This window comes from Lotus japonicus, chromosome 3 (genome assembly GCF_012489685.1).
Source record: "Lotus japonicus ecotype B-129 chromosome 3, LjGifu_v1.2".
NCBI lineage: Eukaryota > Viridiplantae > Streptophyta > Magnoliopsida > Fabales > Fabaceae > Lotus > Lotus japonicus.
The window spans coordinates 86,036,121-86,063,848 of NC_080043.1; the positions used below are offsets into that span (position 1 = coordinate 86,036,121).

The 27,728-nt window shown below is 37.7% G+C and overlaps 1 protein-coding gene and 1 non-coding gene across 3 annotated transcripts; one reads left to right on the top strand and one right to left on the bottom strand.

Moving 5' to 3' along the window:
- Positions 1 to 1,661: 1,661 nt before the first annotated feature.
- Positions 1,662 to 11,674, bottom strand: LOC130746832 (uncharacterized). Of its 2 annotated transcripts, XR_009022229.1 has the most exons (6): positions 11,145 to 11,668; positions 7,385 to 7,478; positions 5,031 to 7,088; positions 4,735 to 4,859; positions 4,468 to 4,626; positions 1,662 to 2,268 (listed from the first exon to the last, which is right to left on the bottom strand). XR_009022229.1 is itself a non-coding variant. In XM_057599574.1 (2 exons), exon 2 carries the CDS (start codon positions 10,671 to 10,673, stop codon positions 9,351 to 9,353), a length of 1,323 nt encoding a protein of 440 aa, XP_057455557.1. In that variant the 5' UTR covers positions 10,674 to 10,676; positions 11,145 to 11,674; the 3' UTR covers positions 9,173 to 9,350. The 2 variants fall into 2 exon arrangements, 1 of the variants encoding a protein (XP_057455557.1); XM_057599574.1 differs by lacking the exons at positions 1,662 to 2,268; positions 4,468 to 4,626; positions 4,735 to 4,859; positions 5,031 to 7,088; positions 7,385 to 7,478 and adding an exon at positions 9,173 to 10,676 and having other exon boundaries at positions 11,145 to 11,674.
- An 11,624-nt stretch (positions 11,675 to 23,298) lies between these two features.
- On the top strand, positions 23,299 to 23,405 carry LOC130709626 (small nucleolar RNA R71). Its single transcript, XR_009010105.1, has one exon. It is a non-coding gene; the product is annotated as a small nucleolar RNA R71 (small nucleolar RNA).
- The last annotated feature ends 4,323 nt before the right edge of the window (positions 23,406 to 27,728 follow it).

The following is a 27,728-nucleotide window of genomic DNA, read 5'->3' on the forward strand; positions in this document are numbered from 1 at the left end:
AACACAACAGACTTGACACCACTGACAAGTTTGACCGAATACAAACAAATACTCGATTGAAATTAATTCTCAAATAGCTCTTGGGACAACTGCTTCAACAACTCTTTCTTACGGTCATCGAGATGCTCTTCGGAAGTTAGCCTTAGATACAAATTGGTTTTCATCAATTGGTTAGTCTCTTCTTGCACCGATGCTATCTTCTCCAATCGTACAAGCTCTTTCTCCTTCATATGTCTGTATTCAGCTCAACCTTTGTCCACCTCCTCCAAGGGAGCTTCTCTACTTTTCTTTTTATTCTTTTTTTTAGTTGCATCCCTACCCATTGGACGAGGAATTGATCCTATAGAGGTTGAGCCACATGCATCACTGTCGTGAGATCTCTTAGATCCACTACTTGCTGAGCCACCATTTCCTCCTACTTGACTACAAAAACGTGGTAGATCACGGAGAGCGTTCCATTCTTCCATCAAAGTAAATTGAACATTCTTCCCACATGCGAATAATTCCTGCGCTTTTGCCAAAACATCATTATCCGACCAACCGCTTCCTTGCTGACGCTTAGCGGCATCATAAGCGCCAATCCATTTACCCAGTATTTTGTTCATATAATTCCAACGGTTTCGGCATGCAATTCCATCACGCGGAGGATCGAATGAGCAATGCTCATTACAATACTCAGCAAAATCTCTCCAAAATGTTTCTCCTTTCTGGTTTTCCCCCACAACACTGCTTGTTCCACAGTTAATCCACCCACTAATTAGCACCAAATTTTGTGCAGTGTTCCATGCTGGTGACGGGGTTCTCTTGCTCTTAGGAGTTGAATCCTCTTGATTTGGAGTGAATTGATTAGCAGCTGTCATGCCACCAAGAGTCATTTGTGTTGAAAATTCGGGAAATTCAAGTGCATCAACACTCGGAAAATTTTCATTCACCATTGGCATATAACCACTAGACGAGGGTGTTTGAGATGGATATCTCATAGATCCATAAGATGGATGAAATGATGACTGGTTGGAATTTGGTGCAAAATCTAAATTATGTATGTTTTGAGGACGTTGGGTGGAAAATTGATTTGGATCTTGATAATTGTTGGGATTTTGAGGACGTTGGTAGGAAAATTGATTTGGATCTTGATAATTGTTGGGATGTTGAGGACGTTGGTTGAAAAATTGATTTGCATCTTGATAATTGTTGGGATTTTGATGACGTTGGTTGGGAAATTGATTTGGATCTTGATAATTGTTGGGATTTTCGTAGTTATATGGGTAGTTAGAAGAATTCTGGGTGTTGAAATGGTGATTGTTGGGATCCATTTCAAAACAAAGGCTAATAGAAAGATAATAAGATGATGAGAGAGATAATAAGATGGTGGTTTTTTTTTCTGTGTCCAAATCAAACGAACCAAGTCTTTATTTATAGAGGAAAAAAGTTATGAATTTTGGTTAAAAAAAAAATTTATCAACAAGATAATTCAGTTTAAAATTTTTAAAAACAAAAAATCCGGCGGACCAATCAGGTCACACCACGCGTCCCACCATAATCCCCAACCATTTCTCTCTCTCCGTCCACTGCTACTCACGCTCCCTGTCTGCGCGTGTGGTGCACGCGCCTAGGCGTGCCCACTCGCGCGCTGACACGTGGCACCAACCTGCACTCTCAACAATATTTACATCTCTCAACATCTCACTCCTCCACCTCATCCTCAACAAACTCTCAACAACTCTCAACATCACTCTAAACTAACCATTGCAAATGGTCTAAGAGTAATAATTGGTCATATCTCTAGTTAATGTGAGACTCATCAACAACTTTACCATATGATAAGATTACTTATTATTTGTGCGAGCAAGTGGACACTCCTTCCAAGGAAAGCAGCCAAGGTAATCTAATTTGTATCTTGTCATTTACTTTGCTTTACTTGTGGATCATCATAAATTCAAGAAAAAAAAACCTAAGGTTAGAGCTATTAATTGGGGTTCCAACTCGCGAGTCAACCCAACTCGTAACCTAATTTTTGAAAACCTCACAAACAAGCTTCTATGCACCAACACTACAAGCCAAGGTTAGGCCATGAATAACAGCTAATAGCTCAGCTAAATAACCATTCCCTTTGCCTTTAAAGCTAGAAAACTCAATAACCCAAGCTCCAGCCTGATCTCGCAATAGTCCCCCACTGCCTATAGCCGAAACTCTTCTACTATAGCTACCATTAATGTTCAAATTTAACCAGCCAGAATCAGGCGCTGTCTACCCTCCACTACTCTGCACCTGCGCAAAATAAAATAAAAAAAGAGAGATTTGATTTTGAAGAAAAGGCAATTCTATGGTGTAGGGAATCTCATGTGGGTAAAAAGTCTCACATTTAAAAAAAGTGTTGAGTATCTTATAAGTGAGATGACTCATACACTTAATATCTTAAAGTTTTTGGTGAAAGATGTGATGTTTAATTTGTTTGTATAGTTTGCTTAGCCCAATGTGAAAATCTATGGAGTTTTATACATCTCGCAACCCAACATAAGATGAAACTCATCCTGGAATTCAAGTTGGTGTAAAATGAAATTTCTTTATATAGATCCAATGGTTTCTCGCAGAAATAGAAAGGAATTCAAGTTGGTGCAAAATGAAATTTCTTTATATAGATCCAATGGTTTCTCGCAGAAATAGAAATATAAAAGAGAAAAGCAAGAGATATGATCACTAATTATATAGGAAAACAAGAGACAAATGTGAAAAAAGGGTGAAAATTAAATAAGAAGGAAGAGTATGCCGTTGTGGTGAATGTATCAAGGCCCTGTTTGGAAAAATAGCTTAATTAAGCGCTTATGACCCATAAGCGCTTATTCATAACTATTTTAAAAAGTTTATTGAAATAAATTAAAAATAAGCAATATATAAGTATAAGCTATTTTTCATAAACTATTCTGAATAGCTTATGAAAATAAGCTCAAAACAGCTTATGGGAGGTCATAAGCTGTTTGCATAAGTTCTCCCAAACACTGACATAAGCGCTTATGCTATCAGATAAGCTCAAATAAACTCTTCTAAACGGGGCCTAATTCAAATCCTTATATCCAAACATTACGCCACATATATACCCATTATTATGCCTGATATATCTAATTCCAATGGGTCTTTCAATTCAAAGTTCAACTCAAACCATGTGGAGATGATGAAGGGACCATATAGGGAGGGAGGGGAACCATTTAATTTTCATTCAGTTAATTGACAGACTTTGGTTGTACTATTAAAAAAGACAACCTTCTTAACTGAGGGTCCTCATCATGAACGTGGAATAGCAACAATTATTGTTGCTGGCTGGTCATTACATGTTATATATAAGGAATCTGGCTTTCCTAATCAATAGTTGTCATTCTCAAAGAGGTCCCCATAGTTTTCTATCTCACCAAGACAATCCAAATCCATGGCACTGGCATAGACCCCCACTCCCAATAATTCAACTCCAAGGCTATTGTATCCTCATATGTCCTCGCTCAAAGAATTTAATTACTATATAGGGCATTTTTTTAAGCCTCAACTTTCCCTTTTCAGCTTTGAATTAATGATGCAATGATTTTTATGTAACGAACACACATTGCTAAAATATCCACTCTTGAATTGAAATCCTAGTATAACACATTTCAAAAATAAATCAGATATATGCATGGCGGAGACTTGGACGTGATTAGCTTGCATTTATTACATATTCAAAAACTGAATTACATAGTCAAATCGACTCAGAGTTTCACATTTATCATGGATTTATATATATATATATATATATATATATATATATATTTTGGAAAATAATTAATTTGTTAACACTTCAACTCCACCACACTTAGAAGGCGTTTGGGGCCACCACCGCCAAGAGTTTTAATTTCTTTATGAATATATTATTTCCATATAGATTTTTATTTTTTAGTCCCGCCTCCTCAAAGCTCTAAGACTTGTAGTTTTTTTATAAATTTTATTTCGACCCTCCAACGAAAGTTTTGGATACCCCCTGCGCACACTCATATATAAAATAGAATTATATGATGAACGATGTGATAGACACTACTAAAGAAAGCAAATCAAAGAGAGGAGAAATCTCTCGCTAAACACCAAACAATAGCTTGCTATGTAATCAGCGGTGGAAATCATCCGCGGCAGAAAGTAGCGCAGCTAAACTCTTAGCAATTAGCAAGGGATTTCATAAAATAGCGACGGAATAGTTTCCCTCTCAAATTTAGAAAGGGATTTGTTTATAAAATTCCCACTGTCTAGAGAGGGATGGCTTTCCGTCGCTAAATCTGCCTGGGAAATTTTCTGAAAATTCGTTTGTCTCCTTTGTTCTGTCACAATCCTAGTAGTGTCTAATCTAATCAGACAAAATTATTAAACACTGTAAAATCTTCAGGCAATCAAGGTTAAATAAGCCTCCAATAACGTAATGAACGCTATAAAGTATAAACCTCTGACAAGTACCTGCTGAAGTGCTTGTTGCAGGTCCAGCAGATGAACCTGTTGAAAATTCCTCAATATTCCATGGATTCCTGGTTCTGCCAGACTGCCACCAAACCACATATCATCATCATATGCCAAAGATCCAGAAACAAGCTTTGCAACAAGAACGTCCCCTGCAGACTTGATTAACATGTGTATCATAAGACCATAAAATCAACTATACACAAAATGTTTGCCACTAATACAATTTTTGTTGTAGATTATCACATTAACATATCAAGATATTACCTCTTATAGACCCAAGCTTCCATCTCAAAAACTTGATTTTTTGAATGATGTTGAACCCCAGGTTTTCTTGTATCCGGGCATTGATATTATGTCCTTCAATCCATAAGGAATCCCATAAAGAGGCCCTTCAATGAAAACCAAGATTTAATTTCAAAACAAAAAATCTTCTTATTTCTCAGAGCTTATACACTTCATCCAGAAAGGAAGTAGAAGGTGGCAACTTCCTAATCTTAAAAACTTTATATTCAGCAACAGCTCTGAAACAAAATGAATTCACAAGGCTTGAATAGACATACATAAATTCTTATTCTTCAGACAAGTTCCTTATCAGCTTCTTTTGCTTAGTGCGCGGAGCGCCAATTCTTCAGTATAAGAGATTACGACTTCAAGAATAGGATTGTACCTGGTGTTCATTCCACGTGACATAGTTAATCAGGAAGATATTAGATTCAAATACTGGAATTCTCCTTCCCAAAAACACCTGTACAAAATACTTATTTTAACTATTGCTAGCACATTAGCATTCTAACACTACTTTTTCAATCTCTGCAAGAATATATGTGCAAGCTCCTGAGGAGTAATTTGTTTTGTTTTGATGAGTTCGCCTACTCAAGAACCTGGGTTGAAACACACATGGCAGAGAAAACAGTCATTCATGAAATAATAACACGTAACGTGACATAAGTCATGATAAAATACTGATATTGAAATAGTAACACTACTTTTATAATTGGAATGTTCAACTCAATGGCTCAATCAAAATTAGTTACTCCCTTAATGGCTCAATCTAATTAAGAGAAACAAAATTAGTCACCACCAAGCACCACAGGAAAAACATCACAAGTCAACCAAACTACCTGACTATCCTTGAAGAAGTTAGCATCAAGTAGACCTAAGGGACATCTTAGGCAGGACATATTACATTTGTTCTCTGAAAAACGATATTTATTCATACCTTCCTGATTGATGACTAAAAGAATAAAAGGATATCATGAAAATAAAGATTCATAAAGGAATGTGTTGGGTAGATAGGAAAACCTGCATCAATAGGCTAATACCTAAAAATACTAAGAGATCAGACACCACATTTTCATCCAAATTTTTAAGCACCAGGTACGTGGTTTTCATCTCTACTATTATCTTCATCTATCTATCTCATTCTAAATCAATGAAGAAGTTTATGAATCACAGTTGCATTCTCGAGGGAATGCTTACAACACTGAAATTAGGGACCAAACCACATAAATTGACCCTTTGTCATTTAATTAGTTACAAATGTTGTTGGTCAACATCTATAGCAAAATGTACCATGGTTTGGGTGCTTGGGACGCAAACTCGGTGCCATAGAAATGAAATGGACAAACAGTAACAACTCATGTTCTTAAGCAGTGACAAACTCACCTGCACTTTCTCAGACAATATTTTCCACATTCTTCCTATGGTTCTCACCTGTTTTACATAAGTCAGAGATCTTTTCCTACAATATATGGAAGGGGTAGAGAATCATAAAAACTATCTATACTTTCTTTTCAATCACGTGTTGAACTAGTTTTTTTTATAAGCCAAAAGTGAATTCAAAAATAAGCACATCGGGAGCTTAAACCCATGAAAATAGTCATAAGAGCTGAGACTAACATCAGATACTCAGCAAACAATTGGAATACCCAATCTTCTAACCTTCTAGCCCCTCTAAGCTGCTGCATAGGATCCTCACTAAAGAGCCAAAAATGCAGCCCAATTATACAAGGACCAATTTTGCTGCCAAGCATTTGAGTCTAAAGTCTAAACATACTCAGGCATTTAGACTACCAAATTACTATAATCACTAGTGTAGTTAACCCATCAATGGATGTCTTCCAATGACCATACTGTGCCCCATGCTTTAAATTCGATAGGACAGAAGCATACCACCCCCACAAGCCCGTCCCATAATTTCTCTGTTGACTAGCCACCTACAAGATGCTTAGGCAGTAAAATGATTTCAATTTCCAGTCATAACACTGAACCCTCCCTCTTAGTTCTAAGCCAATACCAAAACTTTGTTCAGATCCTGAGACCTTCCTCTGTGAAACTAAAATTGAGGATTTTCACATATAAATCCAATCCTTCAAGCCATTGACAGACCATCCTAGCTTCAGTATAGCAGCAACTACAATTTTGCTCATGAAACATTCCATACCAGAAACAAACTGAGCTTGAAGACCACTCCAAAACCTGCTCCCAGCCTCAATCTAAATCCCATCAGGCGACATATCAATAAGAATAAACACTGTCTTGCACGATTAATAAGAAGTGTACAGATTCTATAGAAACAGTTCTGCAGGACCCAAACTTAGACGTAACCTGACTCCTTCCTGTTTACATAAAACAAATCAGTTGTAAGAAGTTAAAAGTGTGACTTTCAATAAGGGCACATCAAGATTTCCAACATGTAACATATAAAGTTTTCATTATATCAGTAACTAATTTGGATCCAGAAAAAGTTTGGTGTTAATATCCATTGATAGAAAACTAAATGAAACTGTACACTCAAACTCATTATTTAAAACTAAAGTTATTAAAATATATGAGTATATGACCTCAATTTCAAATCAAAGATTATAACCAAAGGTAAGTTCTTCAACAAGAGGAGATAAATCCTTCAACTAACCTAATATCATAAAGTCGCAATCCAGTTTACTAGACTCAGAAAGGCGCAGTAAGCAGAAGCCTGCAGTATGTACAATTCAGCACAGGTGTTGCCACTGACCAAAAAGAATGAAGTATTAAATGCTCAATCATATGGATGTGGTGTATGGAGAATAAAATAGTCAAACAAAGCATGCAAAAACAGCGATAAAAAGAATAGATCTATGAGTACTGGTGAGTTTCCAACAAGGGTTTGACAAAATGCCCCCCTACTGTGTCCCCATATCAGTTATTAGCACATGATAATATGATATACAAATTTAAAAAACAAAATGGAAACATAACACAAATCACAGCTTATGATGGTCAAATTCAATAACGCTAACACAAACCCCAAATCCAATAGAACATTGCCGACCTCACAGATCAAATCAAAAGTCAACACCCACAAAAAGAAAAAAAGAAAAAAATTATGCATCTCTCTAACTCAATGGATGTGTGTACAATTTCAATGAAAATACAAACCAACTCAAAGGGTGACTAAAGGAAGCATGCGGGGAAATTGAAAATTTGGAATGCTTCAAAAATATGAAAGCCATAACAAAAACAGTACCCTTGTTAGCAGTTAGCACTCATACCCATTCTCTCCCTGGTTTTTGCGCTACTCTTCTCATTAACTCTCAACCACAACCATCACACCTCCATAACCAAAAGCACATCCAACTCCAAGTAGCACATTCTACAGGCGAAGGAACACTCTACCCCTGTTGGGTTTCTTACTCAGGAATCACACAGAAGCAATTGATAATCACAATCAATGCTAGGGTTAGAGTCAGGGACGGATCCAGGAATTTTAAGTCGTGGGGGCAACATACATAAATAAATTTGCAGCTCTAAAACCATAATATATTACTATTAAAAGTTTGAATACATCATAATTGTTCTCTACGAGATTTCATGTTTTGGAAACATTGAACAATTTTTTCATTCTAAACACCATTAAATACTTCCCTTTCTATATAAGTAACTAGACAATCATTCAACCATTCATCTCCTATACGATTTCGCATCCGATTCTTGATAGTCTTCATACAAGAAAAAGCTCTTTCAACCGATGCAGTTGCCACTGGTAGTATCAAAGCTAGCTCTAAAAGCAAATATACCAATGGATATACAATATGCTTCCTAGTCTCCACAAGCTTTATTGCAAGATCACCAATTCCCCGCAATTCTGAAAATGCACTATCAGAGCATACATCTATGAAATAATTTTGAAGTTGGCTATCTAGCACCAAAAGTTCAACGGGGGAAAAATCTGAAGGATGGAATTGAGCCAAACAAATCAATTTTTCCTTATCAAATGCAACAAATGAATCTCTTGGACTTAGGCAAGCTACACAAAGAAGCAACTCAGTATTCGCTTCTGTAAAACGATTATTCAACTCTTGAAGTTGTCGATCAATCACTTGATAAAATAACTCAACTTGAAAATGATGCAAGTTTGAAACTTTCTCCATTTTGCGCCTTGATCTTCCTTGTGCTTGAAAGGCATCACTCATATCAAGAATGACAATTTTGTACTTTTCACAAAATAATGAAACCTTATTGAGCAAAGAATGCCAACCATCATCTCTCATAATTTGCAACCTCTTCTTTGCCACTTCAACCAATTTCATAGCATTTACAATATCTTGATTTTTTCTTTGTAATGTTTGAGATAACTCATGAGTAATCCCCAAAATCTCTTTCATCAAGTGCAAGATAAAAATGAATTCAAAAGATTGCATAGAATTCAACAAAGCACATGCTTCAGTTCTTTGGTCCAAACTTATGCCATCTTCTTCAACAATTTCAAGCACATCAATCATTGAAGAGAACAAATGAACTATACTATTTAATGTACCATAATGTGAGCTCCATCTTGTATCCCCTGCCTTCTTGATCATCATTTCTTGATTCAAGCCACGTCCACTAGTGATTTCTCCCTTTTACAATGCTTCTTGCACATTATTAGTTTGACTTGCACGAAGAATATCTCGACGCTTGCATGAAGCTCCAACAACATTAGATAAATTAGCAGTTGTATTAAAAAACAATGCAATTCCAACATGCTTTTTTGCTACAGTAACAAGAGCTAATTGGAGTTGATGAGCAAAGCAATGAATATAAAATGCACAACTATTCTCTTTCAATATCAAGCTCTTGAGACCATTAAATTCACCTTGCATATTACTTGCTCCACCATATCCTTGTCCACGTAATCTTGACAAGCTTAACCCATGTTTTGCAAACAATGACTCCAAAGCCTCTTTTAAAGATGAAGCATGAGTACTTGAAACATGAACAAGACCAAGAAGCCGCTCTATTACTTGTCCTTTCTTATTCACATAACGTAAAGCAACAACCATTTGCTCCTTAATTGAGATATCTCGAGATTCATCAATTAAAATAGCAAATAAATTTTCACCCAAATCATCAAGTATAACTCTAGTAGTCTCACTAGCAGCAGCTCTAACAATATCTTTTTGTATTTCAGGAGCTATTAATTTAAGATTCCCACGAGCATTCTTCAAAACTTGAAGAATAGTGTCATTATGGTTGGAAACAAAATCCAGCAGCTCAAGAAAATTCCCCTTATTGCTTGAAGATATTGACTCATCATTACCACGAAAAGCTAACCCTTGACACAATAAAAACCGAATGCAATCAATTATAGCAGTTAAATGAATTCGGTAGTCTTCCTTAATTTGATGAGTTTGTCTACACAAAGCAACTTCAATATGTTGTGATTGTTTCATTAGAGCTTCACAATTTCCCCAAGCTTGATTATGAGGACTACTTGAACTTCCAACATGATTTTGAAACCTTTCACTTTTTTTCCAATTTGCATAACCTTCTGTGATAAATACTTCTCCACTGCCTTTATGCTCTCCAGTATCCGATCTCATAAGGTAACAACATAAACAAAATGCTGCATCCTCCTTTTGACTATATTCCAACCAATTTCCATATTTTGAATACCAACTAGGATTGAACCGACGAAAGCTATTACCAAATTGGCTTTGTGGAAAACTAATCTCTTTTGGTTGACAAGGACCCTTTTGGAGATAATACCTTCTGATTTTATCTCTATCATTAGGGTGATAATGTGAAATACTTGGTCTTAAACCTGGATCACTAGGAAGCTTTTCCAAATCAAATTCCAAAAATCTCTTTTTCATAGATGGGCCCAAAGTTTTATCAAGTGCTTGAGGCTGAAGAGAAGATGATTGCCCCAATGTTGATTTTCTTTTAATTAGAAATTTTTCCATTGCCTAAATCATAGAATCAATGCAACCATAAATTAATACAAATATATTTATATATAAAATATAAGGGAGTGGGACAGTGGGTGAAAAATAAATGTTAAATAAAGCTAACATTTAATACATACTCTGTTAAAGCTACACAATGGGGCATAAAATGGTATCATATATTCCTATTCTTCCTCTCTGTAAGCATTTCAATCTCCTGCTTTTATATTTCTTTTTTATGTTTTTCTTTTCTTTTTCATTTTATCTTTTCAATGACCATAAATGCTAACATGAATACATGATCAGATTTTAGAATGACAAAATCACAAGGTTGATGAAGCAAATGAGGAACGCACAACAACACACATGGACAAGCAAACACATATGACAATGCTAAGAGAGTGAAAACTAAGTGAATAAGAGCATAAGCAACACGTAACACATCTACACAGATAAGGAGTAAGTTAAAATTGAAGAGTGAAGACTAACCAAATTAGATATATAGCTTTTTGAAAATGATCCTCTGCTCTAACTCACAGATCCAGGAAAAAAAAAACGCACAGGGCACAGCAAAAGAGCTTCTTGAAGCTTCTGATTTTCTAAAAGTGTGTGTAACACACAATCTCAACAAAAATACATCTGAATATCTGATGAAGTTTAGCTTTTAGTGGCATTGATGGTAAATTTTGACAGTTATGGGGGCACATATCTTTTCGTGGGGGCAAATAAATATATTATATTTAATGTTAGTACTATTATATGTGAGAAATGTCAAATTGTGGTGGGGTCAAGTGCCCCACCCATCCCTAAGGTACCTCCGTCCCTGGTTAGAGTACAATCAATACTAGAAGAAGAAAGAGAATCAAGAATCACTCTTAATGCTAATCATCAGCTAAACACGGTGTCAATGAAGAGAGAGAGAAAATGATTGGAGGGAAAACTTTTATTGAATTGCACTAAATCACATAGTGTTGACTCTGAGTATTTATTACTCAGCTGAGGACCTAAGTCCACTAACATCAGACCCTAGGGACCAAACTATAAAAGCAACATATAATTCTGAATTACAATTAACTCCAATACTCCCTCCTAATTTAGAATACTATCAAGTGACATGATGTTGAGCACTTGAGCTTCTTGCACAGCAAAGAAAACCTCTCAGCCTTCAAAGGCTTAGTGAACAAATCTGCAAGTTGATCTTCAGTTGGACAATGCACAAGCATCAGCTTTTCCTTAGACACTTGGTCTCTCAGAAAATGAAACCTAGTTTCAATATGTTTGCTACGTCCATGTGCCACTGGATGCTTGGCCAAGTCAATCGCTGACTTATTATCAATCAGAAGCTTCATTGTGCTAGATGTCTTCAGTCCAATCTCTTCTAACAACATGCTAAGCCACACAGCCTGACAAGCACCATAAGAAGCTGCAACATACTCAGCTTCACACGATGATAGAGCAACAATAGATTGCTTCTTTGAGCACCAAGAGATTGGTGCATCACCACAGAGAAACACAAACCCTGTTGTGCTCTTCTTATCATCCTTGTCACCACACCAGTCAGCATCAACATATCCAATGATCTCAGTTCTTCTGTTGTGAGCCTTGTCAAGAAATATAATACCATGATCTAATGTACCTTTCACATATTTGAGAATCCTCTTAGCTGCTAGAAAATGAGACTCCTTAGGCTGTTCCATAAACCTGCTCACCAGTCCCACACCATAGCTAAGCTCAAGCCTACTGCAACACAAATATCTCAGTGAACCTACAATCTGCTTAAACAAAGTAGAATTCACTGCTTTTCCAGTATCAGCCTTAGTGAGAATCAGTCCACAATCCACTGGTGTAGCTGCTGGGTTACAATCAGCAAGATTGAATCTCTTTAACACTTCAGTAGCATATTTCTTCTGACTCATAAACACACCTTTCTCAGTCTTCAGAAACTCAATTCCCAGAAAATAGGATAACTCTCTCATGTCACTCATCTCAAACTCCTTTTGCATCTTATCTTTAAACTTGTGTACCTCAGCTTCATTGCTCCCAGTCACAAGCAAATCATCAACATACAAACATACAATAAGAATACCTGAACTCTTAGACTTGATCACTGTTGAAAGAATTTTTACTTAACCACTTTCGAATCCTTCAAGATTCAATCGTAGTATAGCAAAGGGTTTTTATCGTCCTCAGGGAATTGGAAATACAACGCCGTTCTTTAGTAAAACCACTTAAGCAATGAATTTAACAAAGTTTTTGATTGATTGTTTCGAAATACGTCGTAAATATAAAGAAAAGCGATAATAACAACGGGTTTAAACAGGTTGAGAAAACTGTTAGGATTGGGTTTCGCACCTTAACTGTTATGAATCCGTAAATTCAACACATATGAATCATTATATTCTTGATTCCATCACACCAGTTCTTATCTAACTCATTAATTCCTTACATGAGAAGATTAACGGTTCGCTCTCCTAATTACCGATGTCTCGCATAACTAACAAAGCGAAGCGTGATTGATTCGGGTGTTTAACGACTAACAAACCTAACTCTATGTCTAGCAATTAGGATTATTAGATGATATAACCTAAATCCAATTCAAATATGTAGTTTTCACTCACACATCAAATCTCTAATCAAGTTCTAATTGATCAAGTTAAAACAAGCTTTAAGAACAAGATTATACCATTGAAATCAAGAGATAGATAGATTCATATGCATAAGAACTAAATTAGATACATAGAGTCAAGGTACTACACCAAATCCTAACAAAGAAAAGCTTAGCTATCCATAGACATGGAAGCTAGACAAGCTTACAAGAGAAATAGGATGGAAGTGATGATCCGTGCCGACTTCGGCGTAGCTCCAGCTCGATGGAAGCTTACCCAAGCTCTAAGTTCCTTCCCTTTTTGTTCTCTCTCGAATTCTCTATCCAAAAACCCCGTTTTGTTCTGAAAATGAAGAAAATCCTTTTATAATGAACTTTTACATCTGTGCAGAGTGCTGGGCGGCCCTTTATGGGCGCTGGGCGCCCAATTACTTCAAGGTTGGGTTTCTGTAACCGCCCCAAGCGCTGGGCGGCTACTGACAAGCGCTGGGCACCCTGCTGATCCAGAAATTCTCTAAGTCTCATAAAAATATGTCTTTTTCCTTGAGAATTTAGACCCTACATCAAAATTTGAGAATATAATCAGTCATAAAACACATTTGAGCTTAACTCTCAATCAAATAACAAATTCCAATCAAGATGAGAGAAACTAATAGGGATTTCTCATAAACCACTTGAGATAAGTGCCTAAAATGTGTATGAAAACTAGGAAAATATGGCACTTATCAACTCCCCCTAACTTGGAACCTTGTTTGCCCTCAAACAAAAGGTATTGGTAAACAAAACACATATATACAATTTGTTCTTAAACAAGCATGACTCATGAACAACCATCTTAAAAAAAACTTTACACATTGCATGATTTTAAGCACATGTGAAGCCCACAACAATTAACCAAAAACCATGATAAGAAAGCATACCCAATCATGAGATTCTAAGCACAATTTGAATTTCCTACTTTTAATCAAGGATTCACTCAAAACTTTCCAAATGCACAACTCAAGAGTTCAAGGGTAAGTGTTTCACTCAAATCTATCAATGAATCACACAAATCAAACTTGCTACCCGTCTCAGTAATCATCAAACTGCATGGTCAATCAAGAATCACATAGGTCTTTCTAGGGTTGTAATGGGGCCTGGTTTCAAAAGAACATTGGTTTTTCTAGATATTCAAATACTTTCTAGTTAAGAGAGCATAAAACGACATGTATCACAATTTATATTTAGCTACCTTTTACTCTCTTCTCAACTATTCTCTCTATTGTCACCATTTTCTTAACATTTGTATGACTCATCAACCCTTTCATTCCCTTTCAACTTCTCAATCCTTATTTTTTCTCTTTTTTTTTTATTTTTTTTTTATACTCGCATTTCTTTCTTCATTTTTTTTTAACAAAGATTGAGAAGTTTGACATTAATCACTACACAAAACATAATATATGTTCAATGGTTTCCATTCCCCCTAACTTACACATTTATACAATCCCATCATTCATGCTCTCTTAACTAAGAAAGTGAGGGAGAGACATTGTTTTTCTTTTTAGGCTTTGGGATCATATACAAAACAAAGAAATTTTCAATTTTTTTTTTCTTTTTTTTTTTTTTTGGCTCAAGTGGGGTAACAAAGTGATTTCCTAAGTAAAGGTAGGCTATATGGCTAAGTAGTTATTTACTCTAATGAACAAAATGCCTTGATCATTTTCTTTCATTTCCATGCAATTTCAAACAATTAGAGACTCAAGCAAGTTCAACTATGTAAAACAATGATGATTCTCACTTTCTCTCTTCTCACTAGTGTTTGGTCACACTCCCTCACCGGCTTAGGTATGTATCCTTGATTTCAAGCATTTTCAAACAAATTGAGCCTAAGACCTCATGTGAATAATGCATTAATATCATGTCATGGCATCAAGTGAGTGCAAAACACAATGATCATGAATTTAAAAACACAAAATCATGCACTCAGTTGGCATTTCATAGTTCATGCTTGCTCTCAAACCAACCAATTCCAAAGTCATCCAAAATTTGAGCAAAACTGAGCTCCCATCCCAAAATAAACCTAAGCATACCAACATCAAACAAAGTGCTAAAACCAAAGCACATAATTAAAGTATCAACATACTAAAGTATTTAAAATACTAAAACTGAAATAAAATGCAGAAAACTAAAAAAGTCACTGAATAATGGTGAGTCCTCAATCCTCTGCATCATCATCATCCTCCTCATACTCCTCATCAGATCCATCAGTGTTGCTCTCCTCCTCTCTGCCAATTGGCCTGTCCTCAGGTCACTGATTAGCTGCCATATAATCTGCAAATGGGAGGCCCACATAGTCTTTGTGTGAGCCATAGATACTCTGAAAGCTCTCATAGAGTCCAGTAATGGCCCTGTAGCATGCTTGTTGCTTCTGACTTTGAAGGTTCTGCTGAGTAAGTACTTGTTGCAGCATGTCCCTCTGTGATGGTGGTTGCACAGTTGGTGGCTCCTTAGGTGGAGGCTTCAACATCTCTTTCTTGATGAGTTTTTCTATCACAACATTTAACCTCATAGGTTGACACTTATTATTGACATATTGTGCAGTGATTTCACTTGTGAGAGCAACCTGACCTTCCACTGGTACATGTACTTTATGGGACCTGCAAAGAGAAGTGATCAAAGAAGGTAAAACAATGGAACTGGGTTTTCTGTCAATATTATTGATGCTGTCGGCAATAGCATTGGAAAGAACAGCAGCTATGTTCACAGGTTGCTTCTGAATAATGCTCCACATCAAGCATGCTTTGGCAAGTGGCAAAGTTGACACATGAGATGATGGATGGACATTAGCTAAGATGAAAGTATTCTAAACAATGGCCAGCTGGTTCATACATATCCTGAGAATCGACCCGGATAGCTCATCTGTAGGAAGATTATCAATGCATAATTCTCTTCTCACTTCATCTTCCTGATGTCCATTTGGTTTGTTTAAGCCCGCATTTGTCATCTGCTGGTACGTGCACAACTTCTTGGGTGTCTTCCATAGATTCCCTAAAAATTTATTGATTGCTTGCATGTCATAGGGTACTCGTATATTGTTCACCCAAGAGTATCTCTGCTCTCTAGCCTCCTTAGAATAAAAAGCATTCGCATAAAACTGCTTCACCACTTCAGGATGGTAAGTGGAGTTTGGTTTAGCTACCTTCTCCCACTTTCTATTGATAATCTCGTCCATGAAGTCTGGATAATCAGTAGGCTTGAGTGTTACTATCCTTTCAGACACGATTGGTTTTTTTCTGATTGAATCATATTTTGCTTGAGTGGCTGCTGACTTGAACTTGGTCTCATCATAGCTTGTGTTTTCTTCAAAATCATTGAAGTTTGGTCCACTAGAACTTGAAGATGAAGGTGCAAGTCGTGCCTTCTTTTGAACTGTAAGCTTGTTTTTAGACCTGCAAAATAACCAGAAAATCCAATGCCCAAAGCCTGAGATATTAGTAAAAGAGATTCACATAACATTGCAATCATCCAAGTTCATCACAAGACAAACATCCCATTGAAATTCTTCAATCAAAAGCCTATTCACTTAAGTTCATCTCATTCTAATGACCAAACAATCATATTCACATACAAAGCATCACCTTACATTTAACATGAATTCTTCACATTAGCAACACTTAGCATGAAAGATTCATGTCTCATGTGGAACAAAAATTCTCAAATTGGAAACACATACTGTCAACATGTTTTAGCATCTTGAATTCCAAGAACTAGTTCCAAAAAGAACCAATAAATTTCAAAAACCCCCAATTTCTAATTCTAGGGTTCATAGCAACATCACTTCAATCCTAAATTAGGAACCCTAACCAAGAGGTAGAAATTGGTCATATACATGCAAAACCCATTCCTTATCTAACCCAAAAACAAGCTTCTTGACAAACAATTTTGAAAACCCTCAATTCCTAAGCTTAGGTTCGAATTCCATGTATAAGAGAGGAAAGAGGAGAAGAAAAAGAACTTACATGAGAAGAAAGGAATGGAACGAAAGTAGATTGATGGAGGAAGAAGATTGCAATCACTTGCTTGAAAAGTGGAAGGAGAAGAAATTTGAAAAGGGGGAGGAGAAGAAGTTTCGTGGGTGTGCTGTGTGTGTTGTGTAAGTGTGTGCGTGTTTTAAGTGAGAAAGAAAAAGAAATTTTTCTGTTTTTTTTTTTTTGTTTTTTTTGTTTTTTTTTTGTTTTTTTTTTAAGAATTGGATCAGGGTGCTAGGCGGCCTCTGAGGAGCGCTGGGCACTCGTGCCAGTGTTGCCCAGGCCGCTGAGCACCCTCTGAGACGCGCTGGGCGCTCGTGCCAGTGTTGCCCATGCTGCTGAGCACCCTCTGAGACGCGCTGGGCGCTCGTGCCAGTGTTGCCCAGGCTGCTGAGCATCCTCTAAGACACGCTGGGCGCCTCATAGCAGCAAAATTTCTCCTTTAAACATCATTCTAACCATTTAAGACTACTTACTTAACACAGATCACACACCCCCTCTTCATAAAAGACCTTGTAAGATATCTTTGTGCCCAAGATCATCATCATTCAACACAACCTCCATTCCATATTTCACAAATCAATCATACTTTGACAGTTTTTTACTCAACTTTAAAGTTCACAAGTGAGGTGGTCAAATTTTGAGTTTTCCACTTCTGAGGCATGTCTATGGATTTATTTAGTTCAAAACATTATATAAAACATGTCCATGCTTTAAAACTCAACATTTGACCATCATTCATTGACAGTTCACAAGTCATGCTTACAAAAGACAAGTTTCAAACAGTAAACATAACTCATCATACCAAATCTTGATATTCTCATTCTCTTCTCAAGTTAAGCTTCCATAACATCTATATACAACATTTAAAACTTGTTGGAAGCCTGAAAACATACATTCACACATAATCTCCCCAAATCACTTCTCAAGTTCCAAAAAGTACTGAATTAAGAACTGAAATATCAAATGACTTCAAGACACACCACATGAACATAAAACTATACTAAACATGCTCAAAATGGTAATCAAAAGCTGTGAAGCACATAAAAACACAGATTTAGCTAAAACTTCACAAAATCACCATGTCACTTACTAAGAATAACTAAAAACTGTAAAATCTAACCGAACACTGGGTTGCCTCCCAGGAAGCGCTTCTTTAACGTCACTAGCTTGACGCCTGTATTGTTTTCACTGATCATCCAAATAGGTCACCGCTGCAGTGAACCTATGCACATCCTCACCTAGGTAAGGCTTCAATCTCTGACCATTTACCACCCAAGTCTTTTTAGTTTCAGGGTCCTCTAACTCAACAGCTCCATAAGACTTGACATCTTTAACCATAAACGGACCTGACCATTTGGTTTTGAGCTTTCCAGGAAATAACCTCAACCTAGAATTGAATAAGAGTACATGTTGACCTGGCCTGAAGGTCTTCTTGATGATCTTGCTGTCATGGTACTTTTTCACCTTTTCCTTGTACAGTTTGGAAGATTCATAGGCTTGAAGCCTCATTTCTTCTAACTGATGCAATTGATTCTTCCTATGCTCACCTGCAAGATTCAAATCAAAGTTTAGAAATTTAAGAGCCCAATAGGCTTTGTGCTCCAATTCAACTGGTAAATGACAAGCCTTGCCATAAACCAATTGAAAAGGGGTTAAGCCTATCGGGGACTTGTATGCAGTCCTATATGCCCATAGAGCATCATCAAGCTTCTGAGACCAATCCTTCCTGGAACTTGACACAGTTTTCTCCAGAATCTTCTTGATTTCTCTATTAGATACCTCAGCTTGCCCATTGGTTTGTGGATGATAAGGTGATGCTACCTTGTGCCTAACACCATAATGCTCCAATGCCTTAGCTAGCTGAGAATTCACAAAATGAGAACCTCCATCACTGATAATGACCCTTGGTGCTCCAAAACGGCTGAAAATGTTCTTCTTCAAGAATTTGATAACAGTTTTGCCATCAGCCTTGGGAGTCGCCACTGCTTCCACCCATCTAGACACATACTCAACAGCTACCAAGATATATTCATTAGAGAATGAAGATGGGAAGGGTCCCATGAAGTCCATACCCCAGCAATCAAAAACCTCAACTTCTAAGATATTTTGCAAGGGCATTTCATTTCTTTTACTTATTCCTCCTGACCTCTGGCATTCATCACATCTCTGAACATGAAAATGAGCATCTTTAAAGAGGGTAGGCCAATAAAAACCAGATTGAAGGACCTTTACCGCAGTCCTTTCTCCATTGTAATGACCTCCGTAAGCAGAGTTATGACAGTGTCTGAGAATATCCTTGGCTTCATTTGAAGCTACACACCTTCTCAACAAACCATCAGCTCCCATCTTAAAGAGATAAGGATCATCCCACACAAATTGAGTTGCATCTCTGAGAAACTTCTTTTTCTGGTGAAAATTGAACTCTGGAATCACACCTGTAGCTTTGAAATTGGCCATATCAGCAAACCATGGCCTTTCTTGAACTAGAAACAACTTCTCATCAGGAAATGCATCTGCTATCTCTTTTTCTTTTGTGGTCACCTCATCATTCACCAGCCTTGATAAGTGATCAGCTACCTGATTCTCTTTGCCACTCTTGTCCTCTATTACTAGATCAAATTCCTGCAATAAGAGAATCCATCGAAGCAATCTAGGTTTGGAATCAGGTTTTGTCAGAAGATACTTGATAGCTGCGTGGTCAGTGAAAATGATAACTTTTGAACCTATCAAGTAACTTCTAAATTTCTCAAGTGCATACACTATAGCTAGCAATTCTTTCTCAGTAGTAGCATAGTTTATCTGAGCCTCATTTAAAACCTTGCTAGCATAGTGAATTGCATGAAAAACCTTATCCTTTCTCTGACCTAAAACTGCTCCAACTGCATAATCACTAGCATCACACATTAATTCAAAATCAAGATTCCAATTAGGTGCAATAATAATAGGAGCAGATATCAAACTTTGTTTCAATTTTTCAAAAGCTTCTAAACAAGAATTATCAAAGAGAAAAGAAGTATCCTTATTCAAGAGATTACTCAATGGCTTGGCAATTTTGGAGAAGTCTTTGATGAAACGTCTATAAAACCCAGCATGACCAAGAAAACTTCTGATGCCCTTGACATTTGTTGGTGCTGGTAGCTTCTCAATAACCTCCACTTTTGCTTTGTCCACTTCAATTCCTCTTGATGAGATTTTGTGCCCAAGGACAATTCCTTCCGTCACCATGAAGTGACATTTCTCCCAATTAAGAACCAGATTGGTTTCCACACACCGCTTCAACACGGTGTCCAAGTTTTGCAAACATAAATCAAAGGAAGCACCAAATACTGAGAAATCATCCATGAAAACCTCAATGATCTTCTCCACCAAATCTGAAAATATTGCAAGCATGCATCTCTGAAAGGTTGCTGGAGCATTACACAACCCAAATGGCATTTTCCTATAAGCAAAAACACCAAAGGGACATGTGAAAGCTGTTTTCTCCTGGTCTTCTGGGTTGACTGTAATTTGATTGTAGCCCGAGTATCCATCAAGAAAGCAATAGAAGGCCTGCCCAGATAATCTCTCCAACATCTGATCCATGAATGGTAATGGGAAATGGTCCTTTCTGGTGGGCTTGTTCAGCTTCCTGTAATCTATACACATTCTCCAACCTGTGACTGTTCTTGTCGGAATCAGCTCATTCTTGTCATTAGTAATCACAGTCATGCCTCCTTTCTTTGGAACTACCTGCACTGGACTCACCCAAGAACTATCAGAAATAGGATAAATCATACCTGCTTCTAGTAGTTTCACCACTTCCTTTCTGACTACTTCTTTCATGGTTGGATTCAATCTTCTTTGTGGTTGTGCTACAGGCTTGAAATCATCCTCCATCATGATCTTGTGCATGTAGTAAGAAGGACTAATGCCTTTAAGATCAGATAAGGTCCAACCTATAGCTTCTTGATTTGCTTTGATAACTTCAATCAGCTTCTCCTCCTCCTCTGGTGATAGAGAACTGCTAATGATCACTGGCTTACCTGTTTCACCCTGCAAAAACACATATTTTAAATGAGCAGGTAAGAGTTTCAGCTCCATCTTCTGATCATCTTTCCTTGTATCAGCTTCCACTGGTTCCTCTTTCATGATATTCTCCACTACCACTTTCTCAGAGGGTATTTCCTTGAGAAGATTAAGTTCTTGCACACACTTCTCGATTTCTTTTTCCTCCAGTTCATTGAATTGTGAGCAACAACACATGTTGATGAGAACTACCTCCAAAGGATCAAACACACAAGGCTTCTTATCAGCTTCTCTGCAAACTTCATCAATTGCATCAATTTTGAAACATTGTCCTTTGTCTTTTGGATGTTGTATGGCCTCATAGAGATCAAATTGAACTTCATCATCTTGGACTCTCACTTTCAACTTACCAATGTCCATGTCTATTGCCATTCTTGCTGTCCTCATGAAGGGTCTCCCCAGGATGATTGGAACTTCTTCATCCTCTGGAATATCAATAATAGCAAAGTCAGCGGGAATTAAAAATTTATCAACTCTTACCAGTACATCCTCTGCTATGCCAACTGGATATTTGATTGATCTGTCTGCAAGCTGTAAAGACATCCTGGTTGGTCTAAGCTCCATACCACCTGCTTTCTTCATTATGGAAAGTGGCATAAGACTTATACTGGCTCCCAAATCAATCAGAGCTTTTCCCACTGCTAAAGTACCAATTGTCACTGGAATTGTTACATTTCCAGGATCATCCATCTTCTCAGGTATGAAATGCTGAATAAAGGAACTGCAATGAGCTCCCAAGTGAACAACTTCTTCATCCTGAAACTTTCTCTTCTTTGTCAGCAACTCTTTCATGAATTTTGCATATGTTGGCATTTGCTCCAAAGCCTCTGCAAATGGAATGTTGATTTGAAGCCTTTTGAAGATATCCATGAACCTAGTGAATTGCCTTTCCTTGTCCGCCTTGGTAGGAGCATGTGGATAAGGAAGTCTCTTCTCAAGTGGGGGTTTTTGGATAACTTTCTCTTTGTCTTTAAATGCATTCTCTTTTCCTCCCACCTTTCTTTTCTCTCCACTATCACCTACCTTTTCCTCACATTTTTCTTTTGTTTTCTCTTCATCACTCTTTTCTTGCTTATTTACACTATCACTCTTATTTTTCAACACCTCCCTCTCAATCTCCTCATTATCACTCATTTTCTCTTTCTCTTCACCTCTATCATTTTTTTCACTCACTACCTCATCAATATCTCTACCAACTGCCTTTCCGCTCCTGGTGAAGATCGCATTGCACTTCTGATTTGGATTAGGTTCAGTGTTTGCTGTGAATGCTCCTTTATGACTCTCAGCCACCTGCTTTGCTAACTGGCCCATTTGGATCTCTAAATTCTTAATAGAAGCTTCTGTGTTCTTCTGATTGGTCATAGTCATCTGCATGAACTGATTCATTGTATCTTCTAATGTTGGATTCTTGCTCTGTGGCGGCTGTTGGTATGACTGATTCTGGTAAGGTGGTGGTGCCCTACTGGTGGAAGGCCCTGCATCTTGCCTCCAAGGTTGGTTGTATTGTTGATTACCTCCCCTGGGATAGTTGTTCTGGTACCTTTGCCTCTGCTGGTTTCCTAGGTAGTGAACCTTCTCTTCCTGTAATTGACAGTATTCTGTTGGATGATCCTTAGTACACACATCACACCTGTTCACCTGCTTTCTGGAAGAAGAATCTTGCATCTCCCGAAGTTGTTTGGGAAGATCACTCAGAGTCTTTTTCACTTCATCTAGTTGTTGCTGCAGTTGCTTGTTTTGGGCCAAGATAGCATCACTTGATCCCAATTCCAGAACGCCTCCTCTCCTTGGTGGTCCTCTATTATGTTGATCTTGGTGGTCATTTAGAGCCATAGCCTCAATGATCTGAATGGCCTCAGTTGGAGACTTTGTCATCAAAGAACCTCCTGAAGTTGCATCCACCATTATCCTACTTTGTTGTTGAAGACCTTTTCTGAAAAGATGGATTTGCGTCTTGGCATCAAAGTCATGATTCGGGCACCTTCTCAGCATGGATTTGTATCTTTCCCAAGCTTCACGTAAACTTTCACCTGTACTTTGGGAAAAAGTAGAAATAGCAGTTCTACAATCCATATATTTTGATTCAGAAAAGTACCTGGTCATGAATTTCTTTTCCAATTCATTCCAATCAGCTAAAGTTGTCTGTGGTTGATCCAAGAACCAATCCTTTGCTTGCCCAATCAAAGTTAAAGGGAAGAGCCTCAGAAATACAGCTTCTTCCTCAGCTTGGCTAATTCCAGCAGTACAACAAAGTTCATAAAACTTTGTCAGATGAGTGTAAGGATTCTCATGATCCAAGCCAGCGAAAGGATTAGCATACATCAACTGCACCAATCCAGTCTTCACTTCAGGTGTCCTAGCAGCACCTGCAGGCCTACCAATCCTGGTTATGTTCCTTGGAGTGAAGTTCACAAATCCTACATTTGTATCCTCATTTCCACCACCAGCTGGTTCTGCATCCATGGTCTCTGTCTGTTGTCTTACTGAAGAGATTGAGGAAGACGTTGCTTCTTGCTCCCTCCTTTGCTCAGCTAATTGTTTTCTCCTCCTTGTCTTGCTATTGTTTCTCCTAGATGTAGCTTCGATCTCTGGATCGAACAATAGTTGATCAGCTGGAGTTTTACCTCGCATAAACAAAGTGAAAATACAACCTAGCCAAGAAAGTCAGTCAACAAGATAATAAAAAGATAAATAAAACTATATACTATATTCACAATTGCTCAAGATGAGAAACTAAAGCAATGCTTTTGTATTGACGCAATTCCCCGGCAACGGCGCCATTTTGTTGAAAGAATTTTTACTTAACCACTTTCGAATCCTTCAAGATTCAATCGTAGTATAGCAAAGGGTTTTTATCGTCCTCAGGGAATTGGAAATACAACGCCGTTCTTTAGTAAAACCACTTAAGCAATGAATTTAACAAAGTTTTTGATTGATTGTTTCGAAATACGTCGTAAATATAAAGAAAAGCGATAATAACAACGGGTTTAAACAGGTTGAGAAAACTGTTAGGATTGGGTTTCGCACCTTAACTGTTATGAATCCGTAAATTCAACACATATGAATCATTATATTCTTGATTCCATCACACCAGTTCTTATCTAACTCATTAATTCCTTACATGAGAAGATTAACGGTTCGCTCTCCTAATTACCGATGTCTCGCATAACTAACAAAGCGAAGCGTGATTGATTCGGGTGTTTAACGACTAACAAACCTAACTCTATGTCTAGCAATTAGGATTATTAGATGATATAACCTAAATCCAATTCAAATATGTAGTTTTCACTCACACATCAAATCTCTAATCAAGTTCTAATTGATCAAGTTAAAACAAGCTTTAAGAACAAGATTATACCATTGAAATCAAGAGATAGATAGATTCATATGCATAAGAACTAAATTAGATACATAGAGTCAAGGTACTACACCAAATCCTAACAAAGAAAAGCTTAGCTATCCATAGACATGGAAGCTAGACAAGCTTACAAGAGAAATAGGATGGAAGTGATGATCCGTGCCGACTTCGGCGTAGCTCCAGCTCGATGGAAGCTTACCCAAGCTCTAAGTTCCTTCCCTTTTTGTTCTCTCTCGAATTCTCTATCCAAAAACCCCGTTTTGTTCTGAAAATGAAGAAAATCCTTTTATAATGAACTTTTACATCTGTGCAGAGTGCTGGGCGGCCCTTTATGGGCGCTGGGCGCCCAATTACTTCAAGGTTGGGTTTCTGTAACCGCCCCAAGCGCTGGGCGGCTACTGACAAGCGCTGGGCACCCTGCTGATCCAGAAATTCTCTAAGTCTCATAAAAATATGTCTTTTTCCTTGAGAATTTAGACCCTACATCAAAATTTGAGAATATAATCAGTCATAAAACACATTTGAGCTTAACTCTCAATCAAATAACAAATTTCAATCAAGATGAGAGAAACTAATAGGGATTTCTCATAAACCACTTGAGATAAGTGCCTAAAATGTGTATGAAAACTAGGAAAATATGGCACTTATCAATCACATACACACCATGCTCAGTTGTGCATTTTAAAAACCCCATCTGATTCAAGAATGAATCAATCCTCTTGTTCCAAGCTCGAGGAGCTTGCTTGAGGCCATACAAAGCCTTATGCAACTTGTACACCATATGCTCACTGCCCTGAACCTCAAAGCCAGGTGGTTGATGTATGTAGACCTCCTCATCCAGAGGACCATTCAAGAAAGCTGACTTTACATCCAGCTGATGTAACTTCCAACCCTTTAAGCTAGCAGCACCAACCACCAACCTAACAGTTTCCATTCTTGCAACAGGAGCAAAAACCTCACTATAGTCCAAACCCTCTTTCTGTTGGAAACCTCTAGCTACAAGCCTGGCCTTGTACCTTGACACTGAACCATCAGGCTTTAGCTTGGTTTTGTAAACCCATTTCACAGGAATTGGCCTCTTCTTCTCAGGCAGTTCCACCAAACTCCAAGTTTTATTTTTATCAATGGAATTCAGCTCCTCTCTCATAGTAGTAACCCAGTTCTCATGCTTGAATGCTTCTTCAACACTCACTGGCTCAGTCTCAGCATAAAGTGCCAAATGAACCAAGTCACCATCTCCAGTAACTTCATTGTCTGGGAAAAGAACATAGTCATTAAGCCTAGCAGGAGGCTGTCTCACTCTTGAAGACCTCTGAATTCCTTGTTGAGTAGGTATTGCCATTCCTTGATCTCCATTAGAGACTATCTCAATCTCAAGCAAGGGATTCAACTCAGGAAAATTAAAACTTGTTCTAGTATTAGGCAAGCTAGTGCCCACTGACTGACCCTGTTGCCAATCCCAACTAGATTCCTCATCTATGACAACATCTCTACTAACAATTATGGCATTGGTAGTAGGATTAAGAAGCCTATAAGCACCTGTAGAATGAAAGCCAACTAACAAGAGCTTCTCACTCTTATCATCCAGTTTCTTCCTTCTCTGATCAGGTATATGTCTAAAACATAATGAACCAAAAACCCTTAAATGCCTCACACTAGGTTTAAGTCTTGTCCAGGCTTCTTCAGGAGTAAGAGACTTCAGCTTCTTAGTAGGGCATCTATTTATGATGTATGTGGTTGTAGACACAGCTTCTCCCCACAAATGAGTTGGCAAATTCTTACTCTTAAGCATGCTTCTCACCATGTTTGCAATAGTCCTATTTCTCCTCTCAGCCACACCATTGTGCTGAGGAGTATATGGTGCTATTACTTCATGAAAAATGCCCTCTTCTTCACAATAACTCTTCATTTCATTTGAGACATACTCTCCACCTCCATCAGTTCTTAGAGTCTTCACTTTTCTTCCAATTTGTTTTTCAACCAGAGCCTTGAACTTCTTAAAAGTTCCAAACACCTCTGATTTCTTACTAAGAAGATATGTCCACATTCTTCTAGTATGATCATCAATGAATGACACAAAATACCTATTGCCTCCTGTAGAAACAACCTCAAAGGGACCACAAACATCTGAGAAGACCACATCAAGAGCTCCCTTTGACACCACTGACATTGTATCACCAAATGAGTTCCTAGGTTGCTTACTGAGCAAACAACCTTCACAGAGCTGTCCTTGAGACTTGATCATTGGTAGACCTTCAACCATTCCATCATGATGAAGTTGATGCAATCCTTTGAAGTGTACATGACCATATCTCAAATGCCATAACCAGTTCTCATCTTGAAGACTAGCTGACAAACACTTCAATTCATCAGTTTGCAAATCTACACGAAATGTCCTATTCTTAGACAATACTGACTTCAAAATAAACTTCTTCTTTGGATCAAACAGCTCCAATCTCCTATCTTCAATCTTAACATAATATCCCTTTTCTACCAACTGCCCCAAACTGATCAGGTTATGTGTCACATTTGGAACATACAAAACATCAGGAATGAAGGCCTGCTTTCCATTCTTCTTTTTCACCAAAACCTTGCCAACACCAGAAGCCTTGATAGTGCTATTATCTGCAAATTTGACACTACTAACCTTCTCATCTAACTCTACAAACCACTCTTTGTGGCCTGTCATATGTGAAGAACATGCTGAGTCTAGGTACCAAGTATTCTCAATATTTGAATGAGAACCCATTGCAGAATAGCTAACCTCATGACCAGATAGTCTAGTGATCTTAGCAGGAATTTCAGGTATAACAGGACTATCACTAGATGAATTTGATGAAACAACAAGAAGTACCTGCTCATCCTCTGAATAATCTTCTTCTTGAGCAGAACAAGCATTGTTCCCACTACTGCTAGGCTTGTTTCCCTTCTTCTTGTTCTTACATTCGAATGCAAAATGTCCATACTTCTTACAAGCATAACACTGTACATCTTGCTTCTTCCCTTTTCCTTTCTTCCATCTATCTTTGTCCTGA